This window comes from Metarhizium acridum (assembly GCF_019434415.1).
Source record: "Metarhizium acridum strain ARSEF 324 chromosome Unknown scaffold_574, whole genome shotgun sequence".
In the NCBI taxonomy this organism is placed as follows: domain Eukaryota; kingdom Fungi; phylum Ascomycota; class Sordariomycetes; order Hypocreales; family Clavicipitaceae; genus Metarhizium; species Metarhizium acridum.
The window spans coordinates 166,125-184,485 of NW_027094044.1; the positions used below are offsets into that span (position 1 = coordinate 166,125).

Here is an 18,361-nt window from a genome sequence, read left to right on the forward strand (position 1 = left end):
CAATTTCGAGTCTTAAGCGACGCACAGTTTGCCATCTCTACGATCAACGTCTGAGTACTCATGACACGCCACACACCAGCCGCTAGACGCCTTTCCTTATCCTTTCGATTCTAGTTTCGCTGGCCTTCTCTGGCCACATTTTTTTTGTCATTAATCAGAGTCTTCTCTTAATCACCCTGAACAAAAGTTGTCTCAACGGAGACAGACAACCGAAGTACTTCTTTTATGGAACCGTGGTCTCGTAGCGGTCAAGAGGCTGCGGACTATGGAAATATTCAACAGTGCGAAAGAAAAGTAAAAAGTAGTTTTGGTGAGTGTGCGGCGATTACATCTTCGGAGTGGTGCCTGAAACTGTTCTTCTCTGCGAAGCTGGAGACAGTCTAAGCATGGCTTGGACGATGCTCTCATGTTTGTGTGTCTTTTAGAAGAGACTGAGATGGTGCTCTCTTTTCTTGTAAGAATGAGAGCATACTTGCGCAATTTCTTTTGGCAGCTCTTCTATTCGCCATGGGAGGATGCCCCTTCTTTTAAAGTGCGGAAAAGAACCTTTGTCTTTTCGGCACGAACGTGTTGTCCACACTTATGGTTTCCTTTAATCTATATGCCCAGCAAGATTGGTCGGCAATACCTGCATCTTTGTCTTGTCGTCCTAACTGCCCCCGGATACCCTTTGTCGCATCTGTATGGAGCACTGGTTGCGGATTTGACTTGGACAGGAGCAGATGAATGATTTGGCCGGCGAGGGCCGAACAGCAACTGTTGTATTTTAGTGGTGTGATTGGGACAGGTTGTTTTTATTTGACGTCTTGACGCGGATTTGTCGTCCAGGCTCGTTTGTCTTTCTTAGCTAGCTTGATTTTATTGGCTTTTCTACGTATGTGTCGTGTTGTGGACCTTGTGACAATAATTGATTGAAAGCATGATGATCGTACTTCGTCTTGATAAGAGATGTTAATCTGTTGACGCTGATTTGGGTTTCTGCAGACAAAGGCTTATTTCATACATTTCCAATCCAAAGTAGCTGTCACACCGAGTTGTTGTGCACTTATCGGCAGTGCTGGAATTGATATCATTATATGCATGCTTCATGAACGTAGGCTCCCTTTAGTTATATAATACAACGGCCACAACGTGGCAATCGACCCTCCTCAGGCCTTCTAAGACCCGCTCCGTTCCCCGTCTGAAGTTTGGTAAAGCTATATTCTGGTGATACTTGGTCTTCCCGATCTTGTGTTCTTTCATTTCCTCCAATGACTTTCTACCTTTTCCTAGCATTCTTGAACAAAAATGCGCCGACAACCCCAGCGGCAATGCTAACGCCGCTCAAGATGGCTACCCCCATTAGCCCCTCCTTGGCGACCTTGTTGTCAATAAGTTGGCGTAGATCCGAAGCCTGGAGGTTCGCGGGCTCCTTGTCGAGCAGGAGGTCGTTGTAGCGACGCGCCTCACCGTAGTTTCCGAGCTTGTAGTTTCCGAGGGCGAGGTAGTACAGGCATTCGCGGCGACGTTCGGGAGAAAGACGGAATATATCGCTGAGGAGGCGGACGCCGAGTTGTTGGTCATTGCGATTGTTTGATTTGACGAGGCCCTATGGAAAGGTGATGAGCGATGTGTAAACACAAGCCGAGGCGAGTATGTGGGAGGGAGTGAAAAGGGAGAAAGGGACAAGCAATGGCAACGATAACGAAAAAAGAGTAAGATATGAGGTGGCATAAGACGTACCCATGCGTAGTTGAATTTTGTCTGGACGCCAACCATGTCACCTTCTTTTTCGTACTGGGCTCGTAGGACTTGTAGCTCCGAGGGACTCAACGGCCTAAAACGTGTTAGATTATGGGTTATTCATGCGTGCATGTATTTGCGTGGATGGTGGTGACTGACGTCTCTGCGTCGAGAGCATCTGTGAGGAATCGTCATGGTTAGCGTCTGCCTCGGCAATATGGGTGGTGGGACGGGGGAAACACATGTGGTTATTCTTACAAGGTAGCTGAGTGCCCATTTTGTTCGGCACTGCGAAGATGGCCTGAATGAATGAATTAATTTGTGACCAGGTTGAGTAGGGATATGTGTGGTGGGAGGTGCTGAGGATGCTGAGTTGGGAGTGACTGGTCGACCTCGAGTTTGGAGCTCAGGCGTGTGTGGCTTGCACTGGGTTTGAACTCGGGTGTGGCGACGATGACGCTACATCTCGTGCGAAGACCCGAACGGAGGACGTACTCCGCGCAACGGTGAAATGTCGGATGTCGGATGACAGATGATAAGATAGTTGCCCCTGACGATGGAAGTGTGCCGTCTGGTTGGTGGGATTGAAGCATGTCCAGTGACGATAAAGGTGGGTCACAACTCTGCCTTGAACCTATGTACATCTAACATCTGCATCCACAACTGGACTTCACGCGACGGCATTGCAAACGAATGGAAAGAGGAGACAAAAAGCCCAACAGCCGACATATAATTACAATTTGAAGAAGAATACCGCGAAAATGCTACTCTCAGAGGACCCCGCAACAGTATGTCTGACGCACACTCGTTTCTACTGTCAACATACTGATTACATTACTCCGACAGCTCATCAGCCACACAGTAAACAACTTCAACATCGACCCAGACAAACTCGCCATCTCCCGCATCAGCGAGTCTCTTTCAACCCTCCAACAAGCCCGTGAACTGCGCATGCGCGATGCCGAATCATCTCTCAAAAAGCTGTCCCGCCAATTAAACACACTCTCCTCGCAACACGCCGAGCTAACGTCATCTCACTCGGCGACAGACCACGCGTCCAAGATTGCAACACTGGACACTCGCAAGTTCCGCACCGCAAAGGCAGCTAGCGACGCGGAGATGGAGGCCGAGCGGCTGGCGCAGCAGGCGGCGGACCTGAGTGCGCGGCTGCAAGAGCTCGACCTGCAAGGGGTCGGGGGCGACGACAATGTGCGGAGGAGAGACGCAGTGGATGACGAGGTGCTTTTGCGGCTAAAAGTGTACAGGAGTCTGGGGATTGATATTGAGCGGGATGAGAAGGATGGGGAGTGGACTAGGGCAGTGGTGAGGAACGATGGCAGGGGGGATGTGCACGTTGTGAACATGGACAAGAAGTTTTCCAGGTACTTTTATGCCAATTATTTCTGGCAGACGCTGTAGCAAGGGATGGAAGTTGGTGAGGATGCTGGGTGGGCGTTGGATGGTTATACCCGGAGTTTTGGATGTAGCTACGATGGCATTTGGAGTAGGATAGGTGGACGACGAGCGAGTTGGACTGATGAGCCATAACGGCCCGTTTAGCACTGGCTCCTATCGGTATAAAACCGCCCTGATTACTTGTTTTTGAACACAGCACATCTCTTATCGGTTTCGCGGAGCTTGTTGAACCACACAGCCGGGGACATGAGACATTGACCACCAATAGTCAAAGCTCTGCCGACCATCAAATGCCGGCAGTGAGTTGAACAGGCGTCAATTAGCTTTGACACACTGACGACAGCAATCTTCGTCTACTACAGCCTCCTGTTGCGTTGTTGTTAAATGGAGCCCAACACCGCTCTGACGGATGATCAACATATCGTCGATGCCACAGCGCTGCAACGCCTTTGAACGAAGAGTTTGAGGAATCCCTTGCATCATATTACCATTTTACTGCTCCAGACTGCTCCAGAAAGATTCTTTGCCACCATCTGTGTGGAACTGTGAGGCGTTAAGCTCAGAAGTTTGATCGGCCTGCGCTAATGTGCATGAATCTCAGCAGCACACCAAGAGACGTATTGGTTGAGATGTTTTTTCTCTCGTTGGCAGCGCCTAGGCAGGGGTCGACATGGCGGTGCGTGAGGGATTCTTTCCCTTCTGAAGTTTCTTTATTTGAAAAGGATCCTGAATTTAACATGGCCAAAGGCACTCTCGTTATAGGCCGCCGCGATGGCAACGAAGATGATTCTCGTTTTCCCCACGGCTCGACGGACGGATGATCAAATAACGTTGTTTTGAGAGAGACGTTAGCCAGGCCAGATTCAACAATGGGGCGAACAACGACAACGGCCTGGACCACCCGTATGCTCAGGAGGCTGACTTGTTTTTCGGGCCGGATGATCCCAACGGCCAGAAGTGGTATGTTGAATCCGTGGCCCGGTTCACACTGCATTCACATGGAAAGGGCCTGCAGAAACTGACCGACTCGTAGTAATAGCGGCCTTCACACCATTATACTGTCCCACGTCATATAGCTTCGTCGCCTCGGGCCCATACGGCGCGTGCTGCAACTCCGATCCGTGTAAAATGGACACGAAATGCGTATCGAACACATGTTATTGAGCGGACGGCAAAGAGAGAGATTGGTGAGTGCGCGGGTCTTGGCAAATCTGACGTTGAATTACTTTACTTTTTTTTCTCGCCTGTGCTAGTGATGAGTAGTCATCTTGTCTCTTCTGTGTCTCTTTTCTTTTTTATAGTGCGCTTTATTTCTCCTCGGCTTGATTTCCGGCTCTGTGAGATGTACTGATTGTTAATGACGTGGGAGGCACGTTTGAAGCGGCAGCATGCAATACGATCCAAGTGCTTGAAGAATACCCGGCCGGGACGCAAACCGCGCTTAGCCAAATGGAGTGTATCGAAAGCTTTGTATCCATCGGGACGGTATACCGAAGAATTGACGCGTTGGATACCTCTGCGCCTCAACCCGTGGCGGAAACTAGGGCATGGATAACGGCTGCCGTGATCGGACCGGTTGCTCTATTCCTGGCCTTGGTCATTGCCGGCATCGTCTGCTTTCGCCGACGTGTAAAGAAGAAAAAGGATCTGGCCGAATGCACTTCAGTTATGCCATAGGAAGTATGGGGCTCACTTGTCAATGGTAGGTATAATGGAGATGAATACGACGGTTCAGTTCCCACCAGAGACCCAGATGTCGCCGGCCTACGAGGGGAGGAGGACGGTGCAAGGAAGAACTCTGGCGGAACTTGCTTGATTGGGTTGCCTTACAGGACGGAACCGAGATTAATGGTTTACTTTGCACGTTTGAGAATTTAAGAATAGGGTTGCTACCGTTCACTGCGAACTCAACGCTATTCGATGACTACGTATGAGTTGCAATGAGGTTCGGTTCACAGCGTAGTTTCAAGTGCCTTACGGCGCTGCTCATTGCCAAGACAGGATATTCGTACATCGCCCATAATATATTTTTTGAAAATACAATCATGTTTCGGAACTCACTTGACTGCGTCGTTACGCCCCTGACGTGGACGTCGCAAATTCAGTGACTTTCCACCGACACACTTCTGGATCCCGGAACGATAAAAAGTTGTAGAGGTCAACTGATGCTGTTGTTCAATGTCCCAAAGAGATTCTTTCGTATAACCCCCGCAGTCAGACGCGTTGGTTTATGCCAACACAATCATAACGTTGCTTCCGGGGTATAAGTGTAATAGCTGCTCCAGGGCCGCACCCGTATATTGAAACGTAAACGTCCCCATGTGGTGAATCGAGACCGGTCTGAATCAATAGTTCTCATCGCTTGATGGCCTGTACTTGAAAATGCGGCTCGGAACGATCTACTTGGCCGTACCGAGTTGTGCCTTACGAGCAAAGCGTGAGCGGCGACGCACAGATTACGACGGCCGTTTATGTACATTACGTAGTCAACATGACCAGATTCACAATCTCCACGGATCCCGCCGCCGATATTCATCCGGTTTCTAATCAAACCCCACGATATGATGTCCTATATCGGAAGCTTTCCCCAATACTGTAATAGGAAGGCCTTGCGGAGGATGCTCGAGGTTCCATCCGCGGCCCCGGCTCTTTGGATTGGGAACCGGAAAAGGAACATGTACGGCAAAGGCCGCTGTGTCTTTCCGAACGAATAGTTTCCGGAGGATTTATTAGTCTCGCCAGGATTGAGCCGTCTGCTCTTAGCATAGGCGGGAAGTGGAGAAGTTATACTTGGTTGTGGATCGTGAGTATTCATTCTCTCTCCTTTACCCCAGAAGACCTCTGGCGGAAGGCCCGTGGCCTTGGATAGGGCGTGAAAACGATATATACATGGACTGCCTTGGTATCCCTGTTTGAACATGCGCACTCTTGCTTCAGATACAGCCGTTTCAACATGCGATACTTGCCCACTCTCCTCCTCGGGGCGTCGAGCCTCGCCCGCAACGAAACGGCCGGCAGCATCTTTAAGCGCTTCAACTCGAGCAATTGGTGTGGCCCTGTGACCCACGGCTCAGGCATCACCTCTGTGGAAGGCACCTGGACCGTTCCGGAAGTCTTTCTGCCCAAAGGTGGCTGGCTCAGTGAACGCTACCAGTTCTATCAGTGGGTTGGTCTGGACGGAACGAGGGACTGCGGCGCTCTGCTCCAAGGAGGAACAGGACAAACCGTAGGCTTCTGTCCCCTTCCGCACCAAGAGGCTCCAAAGACTAATGGGTAGCTTAGATTGAAAAGGGGCGAGTTTCATATTACACGTGGTTCGAATTCTGGCCGGGGCCCCCCGTATATGGACACGTAAAAGGTACGACTCCGCATCTGAACCACTCCCCTTGGCACGCCGTAGATCCCACGAGGCCTCAACTGTTGTAGTTTCCCCCGGAGATACCGTCTACGTCCGAGTGGACGCAACATCCCCCAGGAGCGGCACAATGTAAGTCAGGCGATCCAGTCTATGCCACAAAAACTCCAAACCAATAACAATAACGCAGATACGTCGAAAACGTGTCCACCGGCGAGAGGTACAAAGAAATGGCGACATCCCCCGGTCCGTCTCTATGCTTCGCGACGGCCGAGTGGATCGCCGAGGCCCCGGGCAGCCCGCCGGAGCCGCTCCCTGCCTTTACGCAGTACGACTTTACCGATTGCCGGGCGCAGACGTCGTCTGGAAATGTTCTTAGTCTGTTTGGAGCACAGGACTGGATCATGTACAACGGAAAGGGAAGACTTTGCCGTCCGGCGCGGAGAGGGGATTTTGCGACGAGCATTATCTATGGGTAAGGAAGGTGGATGCCAAGTTGAATGGGAGTGCGAGTTTAACTTACATGCCAAATATATATATGCATTGGCACTCGAGACTTGGCAGTTTCGTTTCATCGATTGTTTTATCCAGTTTCGTACGAGTATGGTTTAACACCCGTGAGGATTATATATACACATGCACCTTGTTTTGCCAATCTAGGTGAGACACTGACCCGTGATTGGTTCGACGCGGTTTTCTTGAACAACAGGTGGTGTAACTACGCCATTCGCATTACCCTGAATTAGCTGGCAGCGAAATGAGGTGTGGTGTCTTGTTGAAATATACGTCTTTCATTCGTCATGTAGTCCAGCCTACCAGACCCTTCTTGCATCATTTGTTTCGTCAGTCGTTAAAGATTTTACAAAGTGGGCTGACCATGTCCTGTGTCCCATTTCCAGCCCTAAAAGTCTGCCCCAGATATCCATTCACACCCGCACACCCTGAACTGACTGTAATGCGCCCTCTTATACTGACATCTTCTTGGAGGCCTTCGGAGACATGGCCAACGGAAAGTAACTGTCCGAGTTAGCGTTGCCAAGAGTTGTCAGATTTTGCACGCGTGAAGCCGAAGGAGTTCTAGCTCTCGAGCTGTTTGGCGACGTGGCCGCTCGCACTACGGTCTTGGATTCTGGACTCCTACGCCTGGTCTTCATCATCAAGACTCCGCCGTCGCCTGGTGTTGTGGCTCCGCCGCCAGACGCAGATCGATAGTGATGTCGTGTAAATTGCCGATCTGGTAATTCCATTCGAGAGTTGATTGTCGTCCAAACCTCATCGTCATCGCCGGACCGCCAGCCTCCGATCCCCTCAAAGTCTCGCTCTGGCCCTACGCTGGGCATCAACCCTAGCCCAAACTCACTGACGGGCGTGGTAGAGCCACCCGTCGATATGACGCTGAGGCTGCTGCTGGGTCGGCGACGTCTTCGGAGGTGTAATGGCGCTGCCTGCTGGGTAGATGCTGCTGCTGAGCTATCCCCGTTGCTGCTCCCGTACCAAGTGCTGAAAGATGGGAGCATTCGTGCCTCGTGGCTTATATACCGCCGCCGAAGCTTGAAACTCGCCAGAGATTGCGGTATGAGTGAGAGGGCAACATCCAGATAGACTATGACAACGCGGAAGGATGAGAACGCCAAAGGCAAGCGTCGTGGTTATGCCAGCAAAGATGGCTAGAGGAACCGTGACAACAAACAAGAATGGAACAACGAATGCATAGACCGGATTCAACAGCGCCATGGTTCTATGGCTTGACATGATTCGGGATTTTTTGTTCCGCTATTTCACATTTACCCACAATGACATGGCAGGAGTAGATGTATGATGTGCGAGAGAGAGAAGAGAGTGTTGTTCTGAGACACAGCACGTGATTAAGCCAACAAAAATCGACGGGCAGCGATAGAATCTGATAGTGTCGATGAGGAAGGAGCGACGTTGAAGTCACTGCCAAGACGTAGTGGGATAAAAGGACGGGAAGGAGCGTATCAGCTGTTTTTGAATGCTGACAATCGTGTGTAGGCTTGTGTTCATTTCAAAACCCTCCAATCACCAAATGATGCAGTCAAGCGACATAAAGATCGTTCGATACAAGCCGGCAAAAGGAGAAGATAAAAGTCAGAGACGAGCATGGGTGATGGAAGGTATGGGCCGATCCATTCAAGCAGCCCAAGGAGCATGCCGTGATCGTGGTGAGACTGAGGGGCCGAATCACATGTCGGCGGCGGAGACACAACCAACAACCGCCGCTACAGAGTGAGTACAACAGAGACAGGGACCAAGAGAGCTAACAATGACCTAGTGCAAGTGCAATTCCAGAGCAACAAGTCAGATCAGAGAAGTAACATCCAAAAACCGACCGTAATAAAGCAAGCCTCCGCCTCGGCTACCCAACTTATCACCACCTTTCCCCTCAAAGATCAGCAGTTTAGCACCCCCAGCAACCAGAGGGGCTCCCGAATCTCTCCGGACATTACTGCTTTCGACTCAAGACGCAGAGCGTATGAAGAATCTCGCAGACACCGAATGTGACTATGATGGGCCAGCCCCCGGCGTCTCCATTTCGACGCTCAACTTGACAGGTGGGCCACGCCTGGTTTGAGTTTCCATGTCCATTACGGAGTACCTGGGGTGTCGATACAGCAAGGGTCGTATCCATTTCACTGACAAGTTCCCGAGATCTGCGATAAGCAAGGGGTCAACACAGTCTGTATCTAGCCTCGTGTTCAACGGCTCTCTTATGCGTCTAACTATCTAGGTCCTTTCGGATTCGAAATTTCATTTATGCAAGGCGCATTGTATTCGAAAGTCCAGGGTCCTTTTGCTTCACGGAGGGATAAACGTAGCTCTGACATTGTCATCGTGTCACTCATCGTCAGCCTCTGCAGGACTTCTCCACCCACGGAAGCTGGAGACAGACGCCCTTCTCTCTTCCTACCCCGCCAGAGCCTCCAACCGTTCTGCATAGACAAACACAGTGGGAGCAAACGTATTATCTGACTAGACAAGCGACCTGGACTATTGCACGCCGTACCGGAATATACTGTAGGAAGTATATCGGCGTACACTAGGCGATACGCAACTGTATCCTGTCACCAACGTGTTGAGACTCACAGCAGCGACTTATAAAAACGTTTCAAGACTCCTTGACAATAATGTGTCAGCATCACCAAATTGACAAGTGTTCACCACAGAGTGAAGCGAATCGTCCACCATCTGCAAACAATGAAGCCTTTTCGTGGCACTTGCCCGTCTTCGATGCCCACTGCCATCCCACCGACACAATGCGCTCGATAACCAGCCTCGAAACCATGCGTGCCTCCGCACTTGTCATCATGGCAACTCGTTCGCAGGATCAAGATTTGGTTGCCGGCGTGGCGTCGGTGCATGGCGTCAAAGGCCGGGCAAGTTTGCGGGGTCGTGGAGGCGGATGTCAGAATAATGGCCACGGCGATGCAGAAGCAGTCTCGGTATCGGCAGGAGAAGAACCAAGGCCTGCAGTACAACGTAGCTGCCGAGTCATTCCTTCGTTTGGATGGCATCCGTGGTTTTCTTATCAACTGTACGATGACGTTGCCGCTGAGCCTACGTATAAACCGCCACCACTGCCAGCGGGAGACGACACGGATGAAACCGTACTGTTAGCCGCCAAGAAGGTGCATTATCAGGCGGTTCTCACACCATCACCCCAAGATGATGGCTTTATTGCTTCCTTGCCTACACCGATCCCACTTTCGTCATTCATCAGTTCAACCCGTACCCGATTCGGAGCTTTTCCTCTGGCCCTCGTTGGCGAGATTGGCCTCGACAAGGCGTTTCGCTTGTCCCAGAAATGGGACCCTGCATTGGCCGAATCCAGAGATGGTACCTTGACACCTGGCGGCCGAGAGGGGAGGCTATTAAGTCCTCACCGAGTACGCATGTCGCACCAAGAAGCCATTTTTCGTGCCCAGCTCCGTCTTGCAGGCGAAACCGGCAGACCCGTTAGCATTCACGGAGTCCAGGCTCACGGCATTCTGTATGACGTGGTATCTCATTGTTGGAAAGGACACGAGAAACACATTCCATCGCGACGTGAAAAACGCATGATTGCCCCAGGAGCAGAAGACGACTCAGACAAGGAGGATGCTAACACTGTTACTGTGAAGCCGTACCCGCCACGGATCTGTCTTCATTCCTACAGCGGCTCCGTGGAAGGTCTAAAACAGTGGTTTAACCCTACGAACCCAGCAACAATATACGTATCGTTTTCTACGGCAGTGAATCTCGGCACGGTATCAAGCCGCAACAAGTTCCCCGATATAGTTCGTGCCGTGCCTGATGACAGGATTTTAGTGGAAAGTGATTTACATTCCGCGGGGGAGAAAATGGATGCTGCATTGGAGGACATGTATCGAAGTGTTTGTGAGATAAAAGGGTGGACATTGGACGATGGTATATTAAGGGTCGCTAAGAATTTGGAAGCCTTCATATTCGATAAGGAGTCATGATGGATATGCTGCAAAGGGACATGGCATGCACACACAGTAGCATAAGCAGCAGGCGTTTGACGTAGCGGGCGTTCAAGGATCGAAAACAAGATCCAGAATCGACATGTTTTGCGTATGTTCGAGACTTGTATTGTGATGTTGTTAAAATTAAGCGTTCTACAATTATAAGCCGTGGGTGATACCAACTGCCCTAGAACAATATTGTGCGACGGAGAATCAAGTACCCAGTAACCTATGCCAGAACACAAACTGTACAAGTTACAAGATGTATGCATACCCAGGCAACGAAAGCAATTCCCGAATATCCAAACGCCTAATCTCACTACTCTTCCTTCAAAGAGTCCTTATGATGAAAATGCAAATTGCAGATAGAATTACTTTCCATACCCCAGCCTTTGATCCCCCGTAGACTCCACGTACTGAAACCCATCCACCACCGGCGTCGAATCATCCTCACTCTCGTATGGCGGTAAACTCTCATCATCTGCAAACGCTTCACAACCCGCTACAGAGCCCTGCACATCCGCATATCTCGGAACTTCTCGATTTCTACCCTCCTCGACCGCTACAAGACTGTCCACAACACTCACCGCCTCCCTGAACGATGCGAGCTCCTCCTCTATGCTGGTCGATTCTTCGTAAACAGGCGAAGGAGAAGATGCCGTCTTATGACACCATCGCATGAATATGTTCCGGACATATTCCCTGATAGCGTGCTTGCGAGCTTTTCGCCGCGCACGACGCTCAGCCCACCACTCGCTTTTGGAGTTGCGCCGTGGACGTTCGGAAAAGAGGACTTTTTCGTTGTCAATGGCTAAGGGGAGGCCGCTTGTGCGGCGGTGGCGGCGGAGTATGAAGACCATGGATAGGAGGCAGAGTGCTATTACCGATAGTGCGATGGCCATGGCGAGCTGCATTTGTCAGTTTCCGTCGATATGAGTAGCGCGAAAGGGGGAGGAACCTACAGGTGGTTGGCGTCGAGGGCGTACGTATTCAATGGACAGGCCGTCTATTTCGCTCTCAACAAGAGGGAGCTGGTCGACCCAAGTCCACTTGCCTTTGTGGTCCTTTAGATCATATGTTTCGGGACGATGATCATCCAGTTCTTCCTCCTCGCCATACCAATACTCATAATCATCCGCAGGAACCGGCAGCGAGCCATCTCCAGAATGAGTAATGAAAACCTTTAGCTCTTCCACGTTCCCGCTGAATTGTTCGGTCACATCTCTAAATTTACCGCCCAATGCCTCCAAAATACAATCCAAGCTGGTGCAGTCTTGAATGTTTGCCGATGGGGAATGCTTCTTCTGGCCGAGTTTCTGAGCAATTTTATTTTCTTGCGCCAGAATTGCGTTTTCTAGTTGGCGCGCTTTGATGCGCAGAATATCCAGGACGTGGATTTGGTCTTGAAGTGTTGTTTCTGCGAGTTCCTTCTGCAAGGTGGTTTCCTGGGGCAATCTATAGACGCGGTTCACTACGGCTGCTCCATCCATGATCCGTATTTGTCGAGGGACGATTTGTGTGAACGATGCAGAGAAGTTGAAGGGCGCTATCTCCAAGTCGTCTAGCTGCGTCACCTGCATTTTGAAAAGCATCTGTGGAGACCTGGCGTCGCAGCTAAAGGCCCAGTCGGCAGTAAAATTGCCGCCGTGGTGAGCGGCGAGTGTTCCTTGGCCGTTGCCGTTGCCATCTTGGACGAGTTCTTGGCCATTGACGGTGAGGTTTGCCCGTCCACAGGCCGCTTCGGACTCTCCAACGTCAAGACGCAGTGTCTGCACTTGTATTAGACAGGTGTGAGGAGAGTACAAGTCTGATAAGAGCTTACGAGAGGTTCTGCTTCTCCCCTATTCTTTGGAATGTTTAGTGTCACAAAGGCCGTCGAGGCATCTATATCGCCCAACGCCCCCGTTAGCATGTACCTCGGGACGGCCTATCTTGGCTGAAGTATTTTGCTCGGTGCCGTCAACAGGCAGCCGTTTCCACATACCATTGGGAACTCGTGGCATTGACGTCGCCAAAGCAGGCACGACAACCAGTACGGTGGACAACGTCGCATATAGCCACCCGCTTCTCATGGTCCAAGTGATGCTTTACCTGACGTGCCAGTGAGATTGGCCTGGTCGACAACTCGGGTGTCGACTGTTTTGCCTCTTTAGTGGCGATCGAAGCAAACTGCCAAGCTTTCGAATCTCTTGACAATTGAACGCGTGGCCCGTCTTTTCTCCAGGATCCAACACTTGGGAGACAAAGAGCAGAATGCCGGGGAGTCGGATGAAACGAGGGAGCGTAAAGAGAAAGGTTGCCTAGACGGAGCTCCGGGGGGTGGCATGTGGCAGGCCACGTTGTTTGTCAACCCATATGTACCGTATGTAAGTCGGATGACAAGGGTGGTCCCAGCTGCGTCTACCATAATACCACAAGAGCCTGAGGGGCACCGACCTTTTTTGTAATGGTATGGTTGATCAATCGAGGATAACGCAAGTCGGCGAAACGAAAAGCTCCTCAGCCGAAAAGAGCTTCACGAGTCCGACGCTGACCTCACTTTCTGGTCCCTTTTCTCCCCTCTTGTATGTATATTGCATCATTTTCCCCCGAGAACTCGCCTTTGCCAAATCTGGCGGGCGCTTCTGTGTGTGGAGTAGATCATCCCCAACGTTCCCGTCCTCGCGTCCCGTCCTCGCCTGGCCAATAGGTATCGATGCGCTGACGAGTCCCATGTCCAGCCACGTCTTCAGTTGCGGTTAGGTCTGCCCACGGGCATCCTTGCAATGCTTGTTTTATTGCTCGTCCAGGTCTACACATCCGAAAGCGACCGGCATATAGCATCACGGTCGTTTGAGCTAGCTTGTCCCTTCACAAACCGTCCCCGTTCTCTTGAAGTGCGAGGCATGATCAAAAATGGTTACTTTTCAACGCCTGCCGTAACTGTCAGTTTCTACTCCAAGGATTAGCACACAGGACAATTGTTTTCCATAGAAGAACATGGGTTATTTCGTCCCCATGCCCGGGCGTCACCCACACCTCGGTCGCCCTCCGAGCAAGCTTATGTATGTATGTAGCATGTCCTCAAACCATAATCTCACGTCCATGCCTTTTTCCGCAGGCTGAAGGATCTGTCTGTATTGATTGAACAGGTAACTTATTTGCTCTCAGAGCTTGGTCATCAAAATCTTGTTTCAAAGACTGTCACAAACACACGTCGTTTGTGCCAGGCTTTTCATGTTTTCACTGCTGTCCAATAGGATATCCAAAAAAAAAATACGTCCCGAACACATGCCGGGTGTCGCCAGTACCATTCCTTGTATGATAATCCCTACTATATCCAATAGTACATCTTCTTGGCTATTACCAAGTCCAAATCACACATATATTCGCGATAAATAAATCAAAACAAGTGTCAATACACAGCCAAGTATGTCCAAGAAAACTATGCCGTGTCTGTGTCCTCCAGAAACTCGCTCAAGATCTGCACTCGCGTTCTGGCAACATCGTTATTCGAGCCAATGAGCTCCATAATTTGAATCATTCGCGCTGCATAGCCCCGTTAGCCGTCTTTCACAATGTCTAATGCAGCCTCGCTTGCGGTTCTCACTTACTGATATCAGCTCTGGCTCTCACAAATAGAGGATCCCTGGCTAGCATTTCCTTCCCCGCTGCATCTTTCGCTGTTTCTCGTAACACATTGGCAATGCAGAGTGCTTCCAAGAATGCTCGATGATTAAAAACCCACCATACTCGGGCTTCTGATTCTAGTAGACTAAACATCAAGAAGAAAGCAGTAATAGCATCGTGGGCTGCTTCCAGAGTCCCTCGAACGTTGACTGGCACGTCTGGGCTTTCTGATGCATGCACAAGCATCAGGTTATGGAAGTAGTTGCTGGTCAAGAATAAGGTTTGTCGCACAATGCGCTTGTTAGTACTTGACACCGCAGTCAGACTATCCGTGTCCCAGGATCGAAAAATGTCGGGAAATGACCGATACACCGCCCGAAAATCCGCCACTAGTTTAGACTTATGCCGCACTGTCGTACAGATAGGGACATCCAATGACCGGGGGGAACAAATGGTCTCCTGGACCAGATTGGCCAGCATCCACGATCCCCTGATATAGGCCGTGTCCGTCGGATCGCTGCTCGCAATAGATGAACTGTCGTCCAGCAAATCGTCGACAGAAACATCTGTGTGGGTGGCTGAAGGCGGCAAGGATAAGAGGACAGTCAAGAATGTGTCCTGTAAAAGAACGGCCTGCCACACTTTTCGCCGCTGCTGTTTTTCGAAAGGATTGGCATTGGGTGTTACTGTACAGAGAACAACCCACATTAATCTCTAGTTTTTTTTTTTCCAATAAGTGATGCCAAAGTGGAGGGGAAATTCGGGGAAATGGAATTAAACGAGATCATCTTACCGATATTTGGATCACGATGCAAACCCATGGCGTATGCTTGTCTAATCAAGATGCCAGCAAAGGCCCAGCCATCAGACGCGTGATTATCATTGATGAGAAAGTAAGTTATAAGCACCATGGCCTGTATAGACCGTATTGATGCAGAACTCAGGTACGAAAACATGCGGAGAGCTTGGTTCGAGGCGGATGCGTAAAACTCGGCAGTCTGTTTGCGATCTTTCGGTGTCGTAGACGAGACGAATTGCGTACCGAGGGCCAGAATAACAAAGATCAAGGCAATGAAAGATGGATCCATTTTATTTCGCTCGTCGGTACTCATGCGCCAGAAGTGCTCGTAGTCGGCATAAAAAGTTTGACGGTGAATCATGGGGTACACAGGATCCACGCATTCGAAGTACCGAGCAACAAGAGTATCGGCTTGAACTTTGTCAGGTAGAACAGAGACAACTTCTGGTAGTCCTCCTTCGCACGTCCAGTAGTTGGCAAATGGATGCTCAGACCCGATGCCAAAGACATTGCTGGCCTTGGTAACGGAATAAGGAACATGGGATAGCAAGCCTATGGAGAGAGCCGCCGCGCCACGAGACGAACCTTGGTGGTCGTTGATCGCGCCTCTGTCGGCAATATTGGGAATCATAGCAGGCCCATCGGGAGTATTCTTCTTCTTTGGCGGCCTTGTCATACGGCGTCCATTGGCAGCCGATCTCGATGTTTCCCTGCAGGAGATTAGTTTTCCCGTGTGAAAGGGGGGCGGGCGTCTATAGCTCACTCCAATAGGTTTGCGACGTGTGCATATCGACATTCCGTCTGTCTCTTTATGCCTTGTGTCGTCATTAGTCATGGCCTTTGCACAGTTTATGTCGCTTTCTTAATTGCCCAGACTTACAAGCAAGACAATGAGGTCGTCCACGATCACACTGTAGGAGAAGTATTAGCTACTTGGCTCCAAAAGGCGGCCAAAACAGTGCAACGAGATAAATACTATGCGCTAGGGAGTTGAACTTCCAAGCCATGTCCCATCGAAATGAGTGGCCTGCCTTGGGAACAAGTTCACACCCACTGATTGTATAGCGTCACACAGATCAAGAGGCGAGGTTGAGGTTAAAGAGAATGTTGTACAACGCTGCAGATGTGCTGTCCACCAAGTGACAAATCTCGCATAGCCCAGTGCAGAAGATGGCATAGAAAACAAAAAAGAAGTTGAAGACTTTGGGGGGCAGATTCTGGGCGATGAAGATGAAAATTCGACTTTAATATCGAGCGAATGGACAAGACCACAAAACTCTCTCATCTAAAAAAGACTGTTTTGGAGAGGGGTTGAACGAACCTTTGTCTTTCGCTCAACACACTCATGGCATGACAAGGTCGGCTTGTTGCGTTTCTGTTTCTTCTTTGGAGGCTCTTCGCCATTGACGGGGGATCTCTCGTCGCTCAATTCCCGATAGTCGACACTCTCATCATGACCATGGCCGTTGCTATGACTGTGACTGTGGCTCTGGCCGTGGGCATGAACGTGAGCGTGAGCGTGAGCATGAGCGTGAGCATGTGCATGAGCATGGGCGTGAGGTTGGCCATGACTGTGGTGATGACCATGAGGAGCAGGATGGCGAGGATGGCGAGGATAGGTCAGAGTCTGGCCGTGGCCTAGTGAATTCGGAGAGGGCAAGCCGGTGGGAGAGTCGAGATGCGGTTTGAGGGCCAAGGACGACGCTGCACCCACGTCCCTTCCATGGGCAATGGGAGGACGTTGCAACGAGTGTTGCAGGCGCGAAATATCCATCTGTCGACTTACAGAGCTGCCGATGATGTTGAACAAGGTTGCTATGCGGTGCGCGCTGAGAGCTTTGCTCGGGGTGCGATCCAACAAGGCCAAAGAGCCGGGAATAATGGTTCAACGGCCTGGGTCGCAGGGAATAACGGAGCGACGAACGGGGGGCGGCAGCTTGGGAATGCAAAGGGAATTAATTAATTGCCAGGCTGCTCAGCGAGCGGAAGCGCCAGGACCCGAATCGACCTTTGGACCTTTCGGAGGGAGGGGGCAGAATAATGAATCTAGATGGGAATAAGACACCCATGAGCGTCGGCATGGCAAGACTTTGGCAATAAAGTCGAGGCGCCTGCGCCATCCACGACTGGACTGAGAACTCAGGATGGACTGATGGACCACTTGAGCAGTTGAGCAGTTGAGCAATTGACCCATTCGACAGCGCTGGCTTGGCACGGAGTCCAGAGCCCAGAGCTCAGGCACGGAGCACGGAGCACGGAGTACTTGCCAGCGTGTACTCGGTACCTGGTACTTGAGCAGTTCGCGCCAATGAGTCGGGACAATGCAGGACCGCTCCTGCGTTGGGTCACACTGGCGACTTCTAGTAGTAGGGCATCTATCTGCGCATGCACGGAATACGGAGTACGGAGTGCTTGGCTGGAGGCGGGAACTCCGTACTAAGTATTATGGAGTCTGGCGTGGTGGAGGGGGAGGGGGACGGGCCTGCTGGTCTTCTGCCGACTTCTCGACGCCTGTTGGCTTGCTCCTTCCAAGTGTTTGATTCTGGGCAAAATTATGGAAGGTGTCAAACCTGGTCCACCCCCCCGCACCTGCCACTGGCTGGGCCTGGAACGTCGGCAGAGATAGCCCAGCCAACCCTAGCTGGCTTCGTTAGGGCAGGTAAGGTCCGAAAGGATAGCAAGTAGACACGCAAGCGAGTCACCCAACACCCAACACCATCTACTACTGCCATCAACGCTTGATCTGGACCGCCGGCGGCTTCAAGCTTCCGTCCGCCATCCAAAACCACGGCCGTCCGGCAAGCACTCAATACATAAGACACAGCCTACGGAGTACCATCCCTATGGGTTACTGGTGCTCCAGACTTCGAGCAGAACACCTTGTTGCCGTACGAGCTCTCCAGGGCTAATTGCCATAATGCCGGAGATTTCCGCTGACCTTACTTCTCTAGCGGCAACGGAGTTCAGCTTGGCGCC

At 51.0% G+C, this 18,361-nt stretch overlaps 8 protein-coding genes across 13 annotated transcripts; 4 read left to right on the top strand and 4 right to left on the bottom strand.

Annotated features, from left to right (window-relative positions):
• Positions 1–84: 84 nt before the first annotated feature.
• Positions 85–2,180, bottom strand: FIS1_2 (mitochondrial membrane protein). The gene is made up of 4 exons (XM_066122067.1): positions 1,981–2,180; positions 1,882–1,900; positions 1,723–1,816; positions 85–1,588 (listed from the first exon to the last, which is right to left on the bottom strand). The coding sequence occupies exons 1-4, from the start codon at positions 1,997–1,999 to the stop codon at positions 1,259–1,261; spliced, it is 462 nt and encodes a 153-aa protein (XP_065972692.1). The 5' UTR covers positions 2,000–2,180; the 3' UTR covers positions 85–1,258.
• Positions 2,181–2,353: 173 nt separating this feature from the next.
• On the top strand, positions 2,354–5,233 carry spc24 (putative kinetochore protein spc24). Its single transcript, XM_007814906.2, has 3 exons — positions 2,354–2,510; positions 2,569–4,098; positions 4,172–5,233. The coding sequence occupies exons 1-2, from the start codon at positions 2,484–2,486 to the stop codon at positions 3,139–3,141; spliced, it is 600 nt and encodes a 199-aa protein (XP_007813097.2). The 5' UTR covers positions 2,354–2,483; the 3' UTR covers positions 3,142–4,098; positions 4,172–5,233.
• Positions 5,234–6,091: 858 nt separating this feature from the next.
• J3458_020489 (uncharacterized protein) lies at positions 6,092–6,415 on the top strand (the record flags this gene model as incomplete). Its single annotated transcript, XM_007814905.2, has 1 exon — positions 6,092–6,415. The coding sequence occupies one exon, from the start codon at positions 6,092–6,094 to the stop codon at positions 6,413–6,415; it is 324 nt and encodes a 107-aa protein (XP_007813096.2).
• Positions 6,416–6,723: 308 nt separating this feature from the next.
• Positions 6,724–6,972, top strand: J3458_020490 (uncharacterized protein; the record flags this gene model as incomplete). The annotated part of the gene is made up of 1 exon (XM_066122068.1): positions 6,724–6,972. One exon carries the CDS (start codon positions 6,724–6,726, stop codon positions 6,970–6,972), a length of 249 nt encoding a protein of 82 aa, XP_065972693.1.
• Positions 6,973–7,458: 486 nt separating this feature from the next.
• On the bottom strand, positions 7,459–8,010 carry J3458_020491 (uncharacterized protein; the record flags this gene model as incomplete). The annotated part of the gene is made up of 1 exon (XM_007814904.2): positions 7,459–8,010. The coding sequence occupies one exon, from the start codon at positions 8,008–8,010 to the stop codon at positions 7,459–7,461; it is 552 nt and encodes a 183-aa protein (XP_007813095.2).
• Positions 8,011–9,768: 1,758 nt separating this feature from the next.
• scn1 (Cut9-interacting protein scn1) lies at positions 9,769–10,974 on the top strand (the record flags this gene model as incomplete). The annotated part of the gene is made up of 1 exon (XM_007814903.2): positions 9,769–10,974. The coding sequence occupies one exon, from the start codon at positions 9,769–9,771 to the stop codon at positions 10,972–10,974; it is 1,206 nt and encodes a 401-aa protein (XP_007813094.2).
• Positions 10,975–11,348: 374 nt separating this feature from the next.
• On the bottom strand, positions 11,349–13,049 carry J3458_020493 (uncharacterized protein; the record flags this gene model as incomplete). Its single annotated transcript, XM_066122069.1, has 4 exons — positions 11,349–11,885; positions 11,940–12,746; positions 12,800–12,861; positions 12,962–13,049. 4 exons carry the CDS (start codon positions 13,047–13,049, stop codon positions 11,349–11,351), a joined length of 1,494 nt encoding a protein of 497 aa, XP_065972694.1.
• Positions 13,050–14,080: 1,031 nt separating this feature from the next.
• On the bottom strand, positions 14,081–17,593 carry J3458_020494 (uncharacterized protein). Of its 6 annotated transcripts, XM_066122070.1 has the most exons (6): positions 16,707–17,593; positions 16,266–16,296; positions 16,149–16,200; positions 15,380–16,095; positions 14,571–15,272; positions 14,081–14,505 (listed from the first exon to the last, which is right to left on the bottom strand). In XM_066122070.1, the coding sequence occupies exons 1-6, from the start codon at positions 17,157–17,159 to the stop codon at positions 14,402–14,404; spliced, it is 2,058 nt and encodes a 685-aa protein (XP_065972695.1). In that variant the 5' UTR covers positions 17,160–17,593; the 3' UTR covers positions 14,081–14,401. The 6 variants fall into 6 exon arrangements, with proteins under 6 accessions (XP_065972695.1, XP_065972696.1, XP_065972699.1 ...); XM_066122071.1 differs by lacking the exon at positions 16,707–17,593 and having other exon boundaries at positions 16,266–16,706; XM_066122074.1 differs by having other exon boundaries at positions 14,081–15,272; positions 16,149–16,296; positions 16,707–17,540.
• Between the last annotated feature and the right edge of the window lie 768 nt (positions 17,594–18,361).

Bases quoted from the DNA above. Each gene is read 5' to 3' on its own strand.
- spc24 (XM_007814906.2), top strand. From the start codon at position 2,484: ATGCTACTCTCAGAGGACCCCGCAACA. The intron at 2,511-2,568 runs GTATGTCTGACG...TTACTCCGACAG, and splicing joins TCTCAGAGGACCCCGCAACA to CTCATCAGCCACACAGTAAA.
- J3458_020494 (XM_066122070.1), bottom strand. From the start codon at position 17,159: ATGGATATTTCGCGCCTGCAACACTCGTTGCAACGTCCTCCCATTGCC. The intron at 16,096-16,148 runs GTGAGCTATAGA...AATCTCCTGCAG, and splicing joins CACGTCGCAAACCTATTGGA to GGAAACATCGAGATCGGCTG. The intron at 15,273-15,379 runs GTAAGATGATCT...TTCTCTGTACAG, and splicing joins GCATCGTGATCCAAATATCG to TAACACCCAATGCCAATCCT.
- FIS1_2 (XM_066122067.1), bottom strand. The intron at 1,589-1,722 runs GTACGTCTTATG...ACCTTTCCATAG, and splicing joins CAAAATTCAACTACGCATGG to GGCCTCGTCAAATCAAACAA.